The sequence below is a fragment of the Anolis carolinensis genome, chromosome 1 (genome assembly GCF_035594765.1).
Source record: "Anolis carolinensis isolate JA03-04 chromosome 1, rAnoCar3.1.pri, whole genome shotgun sequence".
NCBI lineage: Eukaryota > Metazoa > Chordata > Lepidosauria > Squamata > Dactyloidae > Anolis > Anolis carolinensis.
Genome location: NC_085841.1, coordinates 286,410,557 through 286,425,637, shown reverse-complemented (window position 1 = coordinate 286,425,637; position 15,081 = coordinate 286,410,557). Strand labels below are relative to the sequence as shown.

The 15,081-nt window shown below is 38.3% G+C and overlaps 1 protein-coding gene across 2 annotated transcripts in view; it reads left to right on the top strand.

Moving 5' to 3' along the window:
- slc17a6 (solute carrier family 17 member 6) overlaps positions 1–13,798 on the top strand; it is a 58,726-nt gene extending 44,928 nt beyond the window's left edge. For both annotated transcript variants that reach the window (XM_003214664.4, XM_062967782.1), the window contains exons 7-12: positions 6,439–6,581; positions 7,222–7,371; positions 8,982–9,114; positions 10,231–10,341; positions 10,547–10,674; positions 11,464–13,798. In XM_003214664.4, the coding sequence (XP_003214712.1) occupies positions 6,439–6,581; positions 7,222–7,371; positions 8,982–9,114; positions 10,231–10,341; positions 10,547–10,674; positions 11,464–11,799 (1,001 nt within the window). In that variant the 3' untranslated portion in view covers positions 11,800–13,798. The remainder of the gene's footprint in view (positions 1–6,438; positions 6,582–7,221; positions 7,372–8,981; positions 9,115–10,230; positions 10,342–10,546; positions 10,675–11,463) is intronic.
- Positions 13,799–15,081: the final 1,283 nt, after the last annotated feature.

The following is a 15,081-nucleotide window of genomic DNA, read 5'->3' as shown; positions in this document are numbered from 1 at the left end:
GTTGAGAAATTTTAAAATTCAGAAGGGGTGGTGGTGGTGCATTTTTGGTCCAGTAAGATTCGTCCATTGGTGCCAAATAGGAAACTTTAGAGGCTTGTTTATTCATCATATTTAAGCCTATCAGGATGAAACGTGCCTCACTTGTAGGCCACATTTATGACAGTAAGTGTGTCAAGTTCCAGAACGTTTCACCAATCTTTAGGAAATTTATAAAGTTTTTACTATAACACTTTAAAAGAACCACAAGAGGGGATTCTGGGAATTGAAATCCAAACCAGCGTGTGCCACAAGAGGGGAGGAGAATGGAGACAATCAACCAGACCACTGATTGGCTGAGAAACGTGAGAAACAGAGAGAGAGAGAAACCTCAACTCCCATCATGCCCCAGGAGGTAGTGCAGAGGCTCCTTCAATGCCTGTGCCATGCAAAGTGCTGCTGGGAAAGTGAGTTCCCGTTGGGGCCCTCTCTGGGGAAGAGGCCTAGGGAAGACTTTCCCACACAACCCCCCCTCTCTCCCTTTCCGGCCTTATTTGCCTCAAGTGGATGCTCCACCGGGTGGGGGGAGGGCTTTGAGAAGGGATGGAGGAGGCTGCCAGGGAAGAAAGAAGAGAAGCCGCCACCACCAGATACCAGCTCTTGCCTGATTTGCGAGGCTACCCACATGCCACGGCCTTTGCCTCAGGCAGAGTGCCATCCAGCTCCATCACTCCTCTTAGCTGAATGATCCAGCTGCTCATGATCCATTCCAGTTAAGGCTTCAGCTGGGTCCTGCCCAGTCTATTTTTGGTGATCCAGCTGCTGGATCACCATATTTCCCCGAATCCCGAATCACCTAATGGAATTGTGCACACCTCTAGTAAATGATAGTTTGGAAATTGGGAAGATAGCTTTTCAGTAATGTCTTTTTAATGTTTTCTTTGGATATTCTGCAAAAAAACTCCACAGAAGGTGCCACCTGTTTTTCCTGGGAAGGTATTCTGCAAGCAGGCAAAAAAATCAACATATGTAACATGCAGTGATAAAACAACCCCTGCAATTGATTTTCTCTCCTGCTGTACAATGGCAAGCATTTTATGTTGAGGTGGCCAAAATATAATAAGTCCACATGAAATTGGTTTGATACTTGAAATTACGTTATTTAACTGAATTCTCTTGAACAGGAGATAAATCTTGAAACAGGCAGAGCAAATACAGGTTGCTAGATCAATGGCTAGTCTGTTGCTGTTGTAAGGGAGGCCAGTGGGATTTCAATGCCCTATGGCTAGAAGCCTGATTAGAGGCATAGAAGCCCTGCTTTTTTGACAGGGTCAGGCAACTTGGGATGCGTAGCATGAAATTGCTTCTTCACAATATGTGCATGATAAATAGGCATCTATACAAAATTCATGCAGGACTGTAATAATATCCAGTGAACATGAAATAGTGACACTCATTTTATTCTAGCCATAGAGGAAGTAAAAGCTGACTGGATAATCACTTTCACCCACTGGCTACTTTATGTAAATACAATAGAGTCTCACTTATCCAACATAAACGGGCCGGAAGAACATTGGATAAGCGAATATGTTGGATAATAAGGAGGGATTAAGGAAAAGCCTATTAAACATCAAATTACATTATGATTTTACAAATTAAGCACCAAAACATCATGTTTTACAATAAATTTGACAGAAGCAGTTCAATACACATCAATGTTATGTAGTAATTACTGTACTTATGAATTCAGCACCAATGTATTGAAAAGATTGACTACAAAAACATTGACTACTAAAAGGCCGACTGCGTTGGATAATCCAGAATGTTGGATAAGCGAATGTTGGATAAGTGAGACTCTACTGTAGCAGGAGATGGATGATCAGAAACATACCCACTTTATCCCTTTTGCCCCACTGCTATGTCACAACATTATCTCCTTTTCCACCTCAGCTTTAAAGCAGGAGTAGCCATGTTGGGGAGTATGATGAATCCAGGGTAAAATTTATTTCAGATTTTTTTAAAGAGCTATCAAGGTGGTGCACCAATGGATAGCTCCTTTAAAGGTTAGAACCCAAAATAGATTCACTTCTCTCTGACATAAAACATACTGGCTATAAATGGAAGCTGGAAGCAGAAGAGAGGGAAAAAAGACATGTAAAATTAGCTTATCCCCTCTGTCCTTACATTGTATAAGGAACAGTCAGGCTCACAGGTGCTGCTGTTCCTCTGCAACAGAATTTATACATGCTCTTGGAATCCTACAAAAAGCACATACCTGTTCAACACAGGTTCAAAACATGCATGATTTCTCACCCCTTATATAATGGCATTATAATACTGGCATTCCTATTTTTAATCTCCATTACAGTAATTTGTAACATGAAATTCAAGCAGCCTATGCAAGAATAGTGAAGCCGTGATCTTGGGTTGCCCATTCCACACAAAATGGGAACAATGTGATGCAATGGGCAATGCTCTCCACCTCCTCAACTCCATAGCTCAGTGGTTCCCAACTTGGAGTCCCCAGATATTTTTGGCTTACAACTCCCAGAAATCCCAGCCAGTTTACCAGCTGTTAGGATTTCTGGGAGTTGAAAGCCAAAAACATCTGGGGACCCCAGGTTGAGGACCACTGCCATAGCTCTTTCCACTCACTACTTGTTTCCTCTATAACTTGCAGAAAGGGGTTGAGTGAGGAAAGACATTGGAATCGATTGTGAGCTAGATCAGATTTGGACTCCCGACAAGCAGTTATCAAATCATTTATGATGCCTTCTAGTCCCTTTATTGGTTCCAAACTATTTTTCAATTCCCAGATGTCTATCCTTCCAACTTCTTTGTTCATTCATGAGGCCATGATACAGGTAAGGCCTTCTGAGCTCCCCCTCTACTGCACAAGCAGTCTTTATATAATGCCAAGGTCAGCTGCTAGGAGGGAGATAAGTCTAGACAGTATCAGGTTCTTCCTTGTTCTCATGTCTTTACGTGATTCCCCTTAGATGGGGAAAATACAAAGCAAAGCAGAAATAACATATTTTCTCTAACCAACATTATGCCTTAAAGTTATGATTTTAGAGATAGACATGGACCACAATTCTACATGTCTTTGATAGGACATAACACTCACTCAGTTATTTACGCATTCTTCCCACTCTCACAAGGCTGCTTCCAAGTGTCTGCAGCACATCACCATAGCAGTGTCGCAATGGGAGAGATGGATGAAGTTGTGAAGTGCTGGACTGCAGTTTCCAGCCATTATGATGTTGATATTTATATACTGCCCTCCCCCCCAAGCTTGGTCTTCACTGCAGCTTATAATTATTGAAAGAAACATAGCAAAAAAAATCACAACAAAGCCTAAAAATGTAGTTTATCAAAAAATAAAAACCTGTTACAATCAACCCTCCACATTTGTGGGTTTGCCTTTTGCAGACTCCCTTATTGCAAATTTTAGTGAAATGTTCTCTGTAGGAATCTCTGGGTCTTCCCATCCAACTCTATAATCAACTTGTACTTGAAGTTGGCCATAGAGAACACTTCTTTAGGCATTCTTGGTCCTCCAGGATGATACTATGGTCAACTTCTATGATCATGCTGGAAGATTTAGAGGTTCCTAAAGGTGTGTTCTCTCATGCAAAAGAGTTTTTTCACTGTGTGGTTCTTCCACTGTCACATAGGTCCTGCACGCCTAATCCCAGTGAACGTAGTGGGTTGATTTTAAAAACAAAAATCGTTAAAGGGAAAACAGCAAATGGAAAACCCAGCATATTATAAAAGGGCCATTCTCTGGAATAAGCAACAACAAACATTATTTACCTGCCTGTGAAAAGACAACAAGGAGGGTCCCAGTTTACTTTTCTGAGAAGGAGTCAACATGTTCCATGGATGTTTTTTAATCCTTTAAAAATCATGTTATTAAAACTGATTTAAAAAGAAAAGAAAATAGTACTAAAACAATGGAGACTGAGTTATTTATACTGTACTAATTAATGCTGCTCATTTGCACATGCCACCTGCTGAATATCACAGACGAAAACGCCGGTCTGTTGCCAGGGATATGTTAGTGAGACAAGATGTTAAGCACATCTGCTCCTACCTTGCTATGAAGAGAGATTCACAGCCTCCAAATTAGCACAAAAGTGTGTGACACTGTCAGACAGAGTGCCACTGCTCTACTCTGATGAAATGAATATTTTTAGCACAGTGATCTCTCTTAAAGGTGGGGAAAATGTTTTATTTATAATTAAATGTAATGAAGGCAAAGTGGATCACTGTTTTCGAATGTGCATTTCTATTTGTATTCTGAGATGAAGAAATGAGAGAGCAGAAGGAAAGAGAGTTATAGCATGTTAGAGTGCAAGAGGTGCATTGTAAGTGCATGAGCAGTAGAGAGACACTAGCGTTGGCATCAACCAATGTTATAATCTATGGTGTCACACATGTGGAATGTGTCACCCATTCAAGGCATTATTGTAATTGGGTCATAATGGCAGCTTTTGACTAGAGCACATGTGTATTAGATAGTTCAAAAATGAATTAGTATAACATTTTGGTTTTTTAGGTATATTGATATATGTAAACTGGGCTTACCAAAAATATGTTTGTGGTTACATCTAGCAACAAAGATAGATTGACTGATAGATAGATAAACACATTTCTACTGAAACACTGCACAACAATTTTATAGACATTTATCATGGTAAATACTATAGAAGGAATACTGGAGAAGGGAGAATGTAATGAGGAAAAGAGGGGAAAGGAGGAATTGAAGGATAAGAAGTATAAAGTGCAAGAAGCAAGAGCAGATGCATTGTGATGGTGTTCAGCAAGGAAAAGGAGGAAGTAGAAAAGAAGCAGTAGAGGGATGCAATGTGAGGACGCAAAGTGAAGCAGGAAAAAAGAGAAAGGGAGTAGAGTGAGAGCTGGAATGCAAGAAGTAAGACATATGAAGGAAGTGAGAGTGAGTTGTGTGAGTACTGGTTTAATAAGGGACATTAGTGGCCCAAGGTCATCTGATACATTCCATAACAAAGTTCAGATTTGAACTTGTATCTCTCTATTCCAAGTCCCAAACTATAAACATTACTTTCTATACTGGTCTTGATTCTAGCTGGTGTCACCAAGGCAGGTATCACAGGGGCAGAGAGGCTAAGGGCTCTTCCACACAGGACCAAAACCTGTGATGGGTTGCGGATTAATCTGAGGCATCCTAATGACACTTCAGTTTCATCTGGATTAATCTAGGGTAAATGGTCTTTCCAGTTTACCCCAGATTAAAAAAAAAACAAAACCTCAACCGATCTGAACCTTACTGAAAGGTCCAGATCGGTTGAGGTGTTGGGCCTGTGGGGACTGACTCTCGAGACTGCCCTCTATAATCCCGAGGGCCAATCCCTATTGCCCAGTTCTTCAGGCTCTAAGAGCTTGAAGGAGCAGGGTGGTATCCCCACAGCCCCCTATTTTCACTGCAAATTTACCAGAGGGACCTAGCTGTATCCATGGGTGTCTTGGAGAAAGCATCTGACGCATCAAAATAAAGTGTCAGGAGGTTTGGAGAAGGAACAGCGAAAATGCCCGCTCCCCTCTCCAAAGCTCTCGATGCGTCATTTTGATGTATCGATGTATCGGAAGCTTTCTCTGAGGAGCCTGAGAATGCAGCCAGCCCCCTTCAGTAAGTTTACAGGGAAAAGCAGAGGGCTGGCTAGATGCCCTCCCAGATTGATATAGCCCCCCCCCCCCCCAGGAAAAACCTGCGATTTGGGCCTGTCTGGAAAAGCCTTTTAGGCACTTTCCAGCTTGTCATTTGCTCCACAACTTCAAAATGGAGGTGAAATAGATTCTCGATGTTAACAGCTTTGGGGGGAAGGGGAGGATCTATAACTCTCTTCTTTCTGGGACCATTTGATGGCATCCAGAAGAGCATGTGCTCTGTCATGGAAGAGTATCAGAAGAATATGCATGCATGTGCGGGGGGGGGGGGGGGTAGCAGCTGCTGAATAAAACTCTTAGCTACTATGGACTTAGCTACTATGGACTGGGGCACCTGTTCCATTTGTAGTATGGACAATCTGTCTTTGAGAAAGCAGGCAATACCACATAGAACCACAAGGTAACAACTTACACATTTCATATGTCATAAAAGAGTGGCATTGTTAAAGCAATGCCACTCTTTTATGACATATGAAATGTGTTTATTGATATTATTGGGTTATTTTACTGACAGAAATAAGTGCTTCTGGGATATTGCTTGGCATTGGGTACTCTGAACTTTGACCTGTGACATTTTGCTGCTTATACCTCTTGGGCTAACATAGAATATAAGGAAGATAACAGCTTTGGGGGTGATCTCTATAAGAAAAGTAACATAAAATGTCAGCACCCATGTGAAATGCTCATCTCTTTGTGTGATCTTTCTTCAGAGGATTTCAGCATAAATTAATTCTTTCTTTCTATTTTTGACAGGGAGCTTTGGCATTTTCTGGTACATGTTTTGGCTTTTGGTTTCATATGAGAGTCCTGCAAAACATCCAACAATTTCAGATGAAGAGCGCAGATATATAGAAGAGAGCATTGGAGAGAGTGCCAATCTTTTAGGAGCAATGGAAGTAAGAACTGTGCTACCATTTAGATTTCTGTGTCTTCACATCTGGTGTGGGGGGATGAAATTACACCATCAGTTGCAGGGGATAATCTGAAAATAAATATTGTCTATATTGTATATGCACCATCTAAATCCTTTGCTATATTAAAAAAGAAGTGGGGGAAAATATGCTTTTGTGAGTACCACTTTGCTCAGTGAACAAGAGGAAGTTCAGGTAGTAGCATTAAATAACAAAACTGTGAAGTCCTTAAAATGTGAAAGGTAATGTTACAATTATAATTTGTATGAGTAACATAGAAATACTAGGGGTTTTGAACTAACTTTTACTGTGTGCCATACACACGTGCCCACACCTTTGTGTTTTTCTGTCATGTTCTGGTTATCCAAATGCTTATGAACTTTCAGATTGTTCTTATATATGCAAGTGGAACAAACCACATAGAATCTTAGAATCATAGAGTTGGATGAGACCTCATGGGCCATCTAGTCCAACCTCCTGCCAAGAAGCAGGAAAATCACATCCAAAGCACATGAACAAATGCACACAGTCAGACCTATTTGATGTCTCAAAGCCTGAGATAATTTGCATAGTGACCTATCAAAAATGCATGAAAACTGATGAAACACTGCTTCTTTTATTTCAGAAATACAAGACTCCATGGAGAAAATTTTTTACTTCTATGCCTGTCTATGCAATAATTGTGGCAAACTTCTGTCGAAGTTGGACTTTCTACCTGCTGCTCATTAGTCAGCCAGCTTACTTTGAAGAAGTGTTTGGGTTTGAAATAAGCAAGGTATTATAATAACAAAGCAAATGGAGTCAGATAATTATAGAGCTTTGTACATAGATGCCAGTGGTTCCCATGACAAGGGTGCAGTGAATCTGGTCTGAGTGATATTCCAATGTTGGTGTTGGTTGGTTGGTGCGGTTTTCTTTATCTTTATCCCACATTTCCTCCCAAGATAGACTGATAGTAGATTACAAATTAATATGATTTCAATATAATAAAAATATGTAAACGGTCAACATTCAAATAACCTTTTCCTTTAGAACATAGAATTCTATAAGCTTGCCCAAATAAGTAGGTTTTTGCCTCTCAAGGGAAGGACACTAGGAAAGGGCCATACTAGCCGCATATGTAGAAAGTTCTAAAGTCAAGGGGAGGCCACTGAGAAGGTACTATCTCATGTTCCTTCTAGCTAGGCCTGTGAAAGGTTTGTGATGAGGAAAATATAAATGGTGCTGAAACAACCCCTAAAGTAGGTTCAGCACTTTGGATAGCTTCTTTAAGCACTGGAATAAAATCAAGAGGAGATTAATTGCACCTGGTATGGAAACCACTGAAGTAGTTCCACCAGCTATTATCTGCATTTCTTAGTTATTTAAGAATTGCCATGGAAACTTTTGTACAGCATGGATGGCATTTATAGAATACTTTCCAAAATAATACAAAATGAAAAGCCAGAGGTAGCCCAAGCAGGACAAAATGTGGGTGGGTCCAAATACTCCTTTGTGATTTTACCCAGCAATAATATAAAAATATTATACATAAAAATATATATAAAACTGGGAGCCCCTGGTGATGCAGCATGTTAAAGCACAGAGCTGCTGAACTTGTGGACAGAAAGGTTGCAGGTTTCAATCTGGGGAGCGGAGTGAGTGCCCGCTGTTAGCCCCAGCTTCTGCCAACCTAGCATGCAAATGTGAGTAGATCAATAGGTACCGCTCTGGCGGGAAGATAGTGGTGCACCATGCAGTCATGCCAGTCACATGACCTTGGAGGTATCTATGGACTCTTCGGCTTAGAAATGGAAATGAGCATCAACCCCCAGAGGTGGACATGATTGGACTTAATGTCAGGGGAAAACCTTTACCTACTTTTTTTAAAATATAAAAATAAGCATATATGTCTGGTGATAGCAAGGTTTGAGGTGGATGAATCCAAATTCTAATGAATACTTTGTCTAATCAAGAGGGAATCATAGATTGCTCTACACTATTTGACATCAGAAGCAAAGGACAAGACACTGATGCTACCATCCCATGCCCAGAAGCTGACTACACCAATAGTGAATTTTGTTTCAACACTGATAAGGAATGACCACTGCCTTCCACTGACACCAGGCCAATAGGAATACTTAGAGAAAGGGTGGTCAAATCATGCCCTGCAGGCTGTACACAACCACTGATCTCCACTTTTGTTGTCCTTGAAGCCCCTCACCAGGCGCTGAAAGTTATCCAACCCATACCTCCAAACTATGTCAAAAGCTCCTTCTGCTAGCTAGATCTCACTTCTTTAAAAGTTTTATGTAAGCTCAGGTACATGGTTAAATTGTTGATTTCTTCCCCTTGCTCCTAAATGTCCAGAAGCTTTGATTATAAATGTTTTTATTCTAAATTTAGGTGGGAATGTTATCTGCTGTGCCACATTTAGTGATGACTATTATTGTGCCCATTGGAGGACAAATTGCAGACTATTTAAGAAGCAAACAAATTCTTTCAACGACTGCTGTCCGAAAAATAATGAACTGTGGAGGTAAGCCACTGCAGAATATGAAAATATTCAAAACGTATCTTAAGATCCTTATAGTATAAGATTCCCAGATAACAATCTACAGTCACACACACTTTTGCTTTAGGACTTTATTACACTAGCCTCATATAACATCATGTTATTTAAATGAATGGGAACATCCTATACCTACATCCCATACGTTGCCACAATTATGCAATGTTGGCAATTTATTAATGTAAATTCCTGAAATCAGTCTTCCTCATGGTTTTGCATTCTATTTGTGTTTCCCATACACATTGCTTACAGAGTGTGTGTTTTTTCTATTTTCTCTTACCTTCCCTATTTTACAAGATTGTGCAATTACACAGTTTCAGGGTTTTCAGGAAACTTTCTTTTGTCTCACAATATTGGGACTACAGTGGAATGAAATTATTGTGCAAGGAACAGTGACAGAAGAAGAACAATGTTGTATTCATTGGCTGGGCTTTCCCCATCAATGTCATGACACAATCCACACACAATTTAAGTGCAATGCAACTACAACAGAGATATGATGCTGTGCAGTAAGCCTAATCTGAAGCCACTTTTATCTTGTTGTAATTGCACTATACCAGCCTTGTGTGATTAAGTCTTTAGTTATTGCAAGAGAAATGTGGAGAACACAGATAGATAGACAGATAGTTCTGTTTTAACCTTTAATGATTTTCTAGGCTCAAGTAGATATTCAAAACTAGAAAAAAAACCCAGTTAAAATGTGCATTTTCTATATATCTAAATGTTTAGTTGTTTTTCCATTTCTTGACTACATTTTCTTAGAAATTCACAATAAGAAGGAGCAATCCTGCTTTGAGAAATATATATTTATTACAACAGTATTTCTCCTTCTTACAGTATCTGAATTGTGTGAACTCAGTTCATAAGAACAACCTGGCAACTCACCTTATAATATTCTAATGCTGTTGCTTGAGCATAAAATAAGCAAGCTACAACTTCTTTGGGATTACTCAGACAATTGTCAGAGTAATCCAGAATGTTTCCATAAGAGAATGTTTCCTAAGGTTCATTGGAGGCACACTGCCTATAGTTTTAATACATACCGAAGGACAATAAGCAAGTTTAATATTATTTTTTCCCAAGGTTTTGGCATGGAAGCAACTCTTCTCTTGGTGGTTGGATATTCTCATACCAGAGGTGTGGCTATTTCCTTCTTAGTGCTCGCTGTGGGTTTCAGTGGATTTGCTATATCTGGTAAGCTACCTTTTTAAAACTGATACCACTATTTCATCACAATTAACAAAAACAAGAGCTGAACATAAGATTACAAACAAGACCAAGTGCAAGTTGAAAAAACAAATAATATCTGTGAAAAGGCAAATCAGGAAGAAAAAACAAATGAAAGGAATGCACCATCTTTTCAGATGAATAGCTTATAAATATATTTTTTGTACTGCAGGATTCAACGTTAACCACTTAGATATTGCCCCAAGATATGCCAGCATCTTAATGGGGATATCAAATGGAGTTGGTACATTGTCTGGAATGGTGTGTCCAATCATTGTTGGAGCAATGACAAAGAACAAGGCAAGTTTCATCACATTCCAGTTTTCAATTCGCTGGAAATAATTATTGGGCGGGGGGGGGGGGGAGAATTAATTTAGGGCCAGTTAACAGAATAAATTCACATTATGTTCTCACCATACCAAAGGTCAATGAATATTAACTTTTCCATAATGGTAATATCATTCTATTCTTGAAAAAAGGCCTATAGGTTTTCTCATAAATCAATGGTGGGCAATTGTAGTCTTCCATATATTTTTGGATTACAACTTCCATAATTTCTGTTCTCATTCTAGCTAGGATTGCTGAGAACTATAGGATGAGCATTATATAGAGAATAATAGCTGTCTTCTTTTTGTATAAATTTACCCTAACATTTGTCTGTATCCTGTTTCATGTGCAATAAAACAGAGTTTTTGAAGATGTTCTTATTCTTACTATCTTTTATGGCCTAAATTATATTTTTCAACTCCCGCAACTACAAAGATTTCCTTCACAAACTTCTAACAGAAGTAATAGTTATAGTTGGTAGACTAAGATTACATTATAGTACTGAAGGAGAACCAATGACAGGTTAAATGTGAACTTTGTCATGCTTTTAAAACAGCCAGATAAGTTTTAATGCTAATTTAAATGATAATTAAGAGGATAATGTAAGATTTACAGTAGGGATGGCCAACCATGTCCTTTCAGAAGTTTTAAGTCTACAATTAAAATCAACCCTGTTCGTATAACCAAAGCTGATGGTTGACCAGATGTAAAAATATTTAAAGTTCAGATAAATGTCTGATACGTAGATCTTTTCCTTCATAGACACGTGAAGAGTGGCAGTATGTCTTTCTTATAGCTGCTTTGGTCCATTACGGGGGAGTCATATTCTATGGCATATTTGCTTCTGGAGAGAAACAGCCATGGGCAGACCCAGAACAAACAAGTGATGAGAAATGTGGCTTTATTCATGAAGATGAACTTGATGAAGAAACAGGGGACATTACTCAGAATTATGTAAATTATGGTACCACTAAATCTTATGGTGCTATGACCCAGGTCAATGGTGGTTGGCCAAACGGTTGGGAGAAGAAAGAAGAATTTGTACAAGAAGAAGCACAAGACTCATATAGCTATAAGGATGGAGAAGATTATTCATAACAGCCTATATTGGATATATTTTGTAGTGTTTGTGATTTATTCATTGTGATTGTTTGCACCCCTCACACACAAATGTGGTATAAACATGTAAACACATATCAGTCAAAACAGTCTTACTGTAAAAACCTAAAAAAGCATTCAAGTGCAATCTGTATGAGTTTGTGACATCTCATCACTTCCATTTGAATGTCTCCATTCTATAGAGTTTTAAGGATTAATCTGGTCAAATTTACAAAGGAAACTAGATACTTGCAGTATAAATGAGTTGAAGGCTCATAACTAAGGATCAAAGCACAACTACCAACAAAGTTGGGACATCAACTATTCCGTTTAAAAAGCCAAATCTACTTGATTGTTTAAAATGCACTTACATATTTGTTACACCATATTGAAAGCGGTCATAAAATTGATGGTGTGAAGTTATCCATGTTTACTTGGTACAATGTAAGCCAATGTACGGTTGGTCAACGACCAGGATTTCTTAGAGAATAAGCTTCTGTTTTACACTCTCAATTCAGTTTCCTTTTAAGGGAGTTGAATTGGGACTTCACAGAAAAATTTAAGATATAATGTATAGTTATTGTGATTATATGCTGCAGGCTACTCTGTGATAGATGACTTAACTGGTTGTTTTTCCTGAATGTTTTAAGGCACAAATACTTTATTTCTATTATGTGCAACTCGTACAATTATTGTACGTGTCATGTTCTTCCCTACATATGCCAACCAGTATAACCTTGCATTTAGTCTGACCTACCGCACAAAATGTTAAATAACTTATTCAGAATTAAGGAATATTGATATACTACTGGCCATTAGAATTGAATTATCACTCAAACAGATCCAAAGAAAAATATCCCGCAGAAAACTAGTAGCCCTTGAACAAACCGGATGTATTTCTTTTGAAGCCAGTTTTGAAATAAATGCAAGAAAGGGACAATAAATTTGTTTAATTTTGGATAGTTTTTTGTTAAATATTTTCAGATATTGTGCCACAATTATATAAATAAAGTCATAGTTTATTGAAGATACTGTATAATTATAGAAAATAGTACTATTTTAAAGATTTCTGAATTTTAAAAAGTGTATTTGTCTTTCAAATAAATAGAATTATTATGGGCACTGAATATGAGCAACAATCTTCATGGTGAGCCAAAAGTAGCATATAACCAGGTCTGGGTGTAGGAAATATATAATTCTACAATGCTCAACTACAATTTGGATTCATTGAGATCAATGGAAGCTATTGGTTTTATGGTCAGTGGACTGCAGTTTTTGCCTTGATCAAGAATTCCATTTGTTACAATGAAAGGGCCTCCTGGAGCATGTTCATCCTTCTGTGTGAATGGACTTCCTATCTTCACAGAAGTGCTCAAGAAGCCTGAGAAAATAGTTCTTTATCGAAGCCTTGTGTTTTTGAAGTAAATTTTGGAAAGAGTTGCAATGTTAGTGTACCAAGCAATAAGTGCCATGCACTCCTGAGTGCATGCTCTTTTAATCTCTTTGTTACTGTCACTACTGAGCTTGTTATAGATCCATGGAAGAGTTGGGATAATAAATATTAAATAATGCAAAACAGACCAGACCAGTCATCAATGAACTTCTTTATAAGATCAGACCACTTAATGCTCTAACAAGTATCCATTTCCCAACTCCAATGAAACAACCATCATTATATGTTAGAGAGCCATTTTGGGTTTTTTTGATCTGCTCCTTGTATTCTGCTAGTATTTGAAGGCCCTGCTACTGCAATAAACAACTCATCGTGGGTTGTTGTTTTTTTCTTCTTCTTCTTTTATTAAATTATTATTAAATGAAATTAATAAAGTGAACCATACTTTGACCTGGAGAAACAAATCAATTATATATTTTGCTTTGTGCCTCAAAGTGATGTAAAATGTGGCCATAGCTTTTGCTGTGAGAAGACGTGGACTGTGTCACTTTCGTTGCTGCAAAAAAGTGTTAATAAATGCTCTATTTATCCTTTTATATTAAAAAAGCATTTTGTGATTTCTTCAAGAATATCCTACATGAACAAGTTCTCTTACCAGTTTACAATAATGATGTAGTTTACTTATTTATTTACCATATTTATACCCCGCCCTTCTCACCCCATAGGTGAGTCAGAGTATCTCACATATATAGGCAACAATTTAATGCCATACAAACATACATCCAACAGAATAAATATATTCATTAAAAGCAACCACTAAAACATATTAAACATCACACAGTTGCCCATAACGTGAAGACTGATGGAAACCTCCTTGGCCCACAGCTAAAGAACACTTACATAAATCTTCTAGGGAGGAGAAGTGACTGTCCCTTCTCAAAGTGGTCTTGCTTATGGACAGTTCATCCCAGTGCTGTAATGAAGATTTAGCAAGATGACGACAGAATTGCTAGGTGAAGCAACGCCTTCTCACATCATGGAGTCCTTAATGATTTTCCCACCATAACACCAAAAGGGACAAACATCTCAGGCAGTAGATGCAGGAGTACATGTAAACCAAGGCAAGGATTATAGGAAGACTTCTACTACTTCTACAAATAGTAGGATAAGAATTGCAAAAGTTAGTTGCTATACAGCCTCAGAATCATCCCACCAGCAGCCCAAAAAGTAACTTTCCCATTCTTAAGACAGTAGGATTGGTCATTTATGAAATTAACAGATAGCAGGCACAACAATAAAATCTCCTGGTTTCAAAAGAACTATGCTACTCAGTATCTTCTGCTATGAAACAATGAGTGTTCTGACTGTGAAGCTTTCCAGATTCTATTGACCTTTTTTGGGAGAAACAGGATGTTGAACACATCAGACTGGTTATTAATACAATGGGACTCCTATTATGTATGCTTGCAATGGCAAAGCACATATATAGATGACACTTGGTTTAATGTAGAGATGGGGGAATTTTGGTCATTCAGATAGTTTGGACTATAGTTCTCACAATCCCATATTCCTGGTCAAATCAAATAGGCCTGATGGGAATTGTTGGTTAACACATGTGGAGGGGTAAATTTTCCACAGCCTGGTATAGTTCTTATAAAGCATACTATTTAACAGTTAACCCTCCCCCCCTTGCTTTAATTTGTTTTGGGCTCAGCATAAATTTTGTATATGTCTTTATGTTTTTCACAATTGGAGGTCTCAAATGTAAAAATACAATACATTCCAAGGGTGACATTTTTTTTTTTATAAATGGAAGGAATACATTCTCTGAGGTGACAGACATAACAGGAATAGCAGCCACAAAAGAATATCTGTAAGTCAGAATAAAT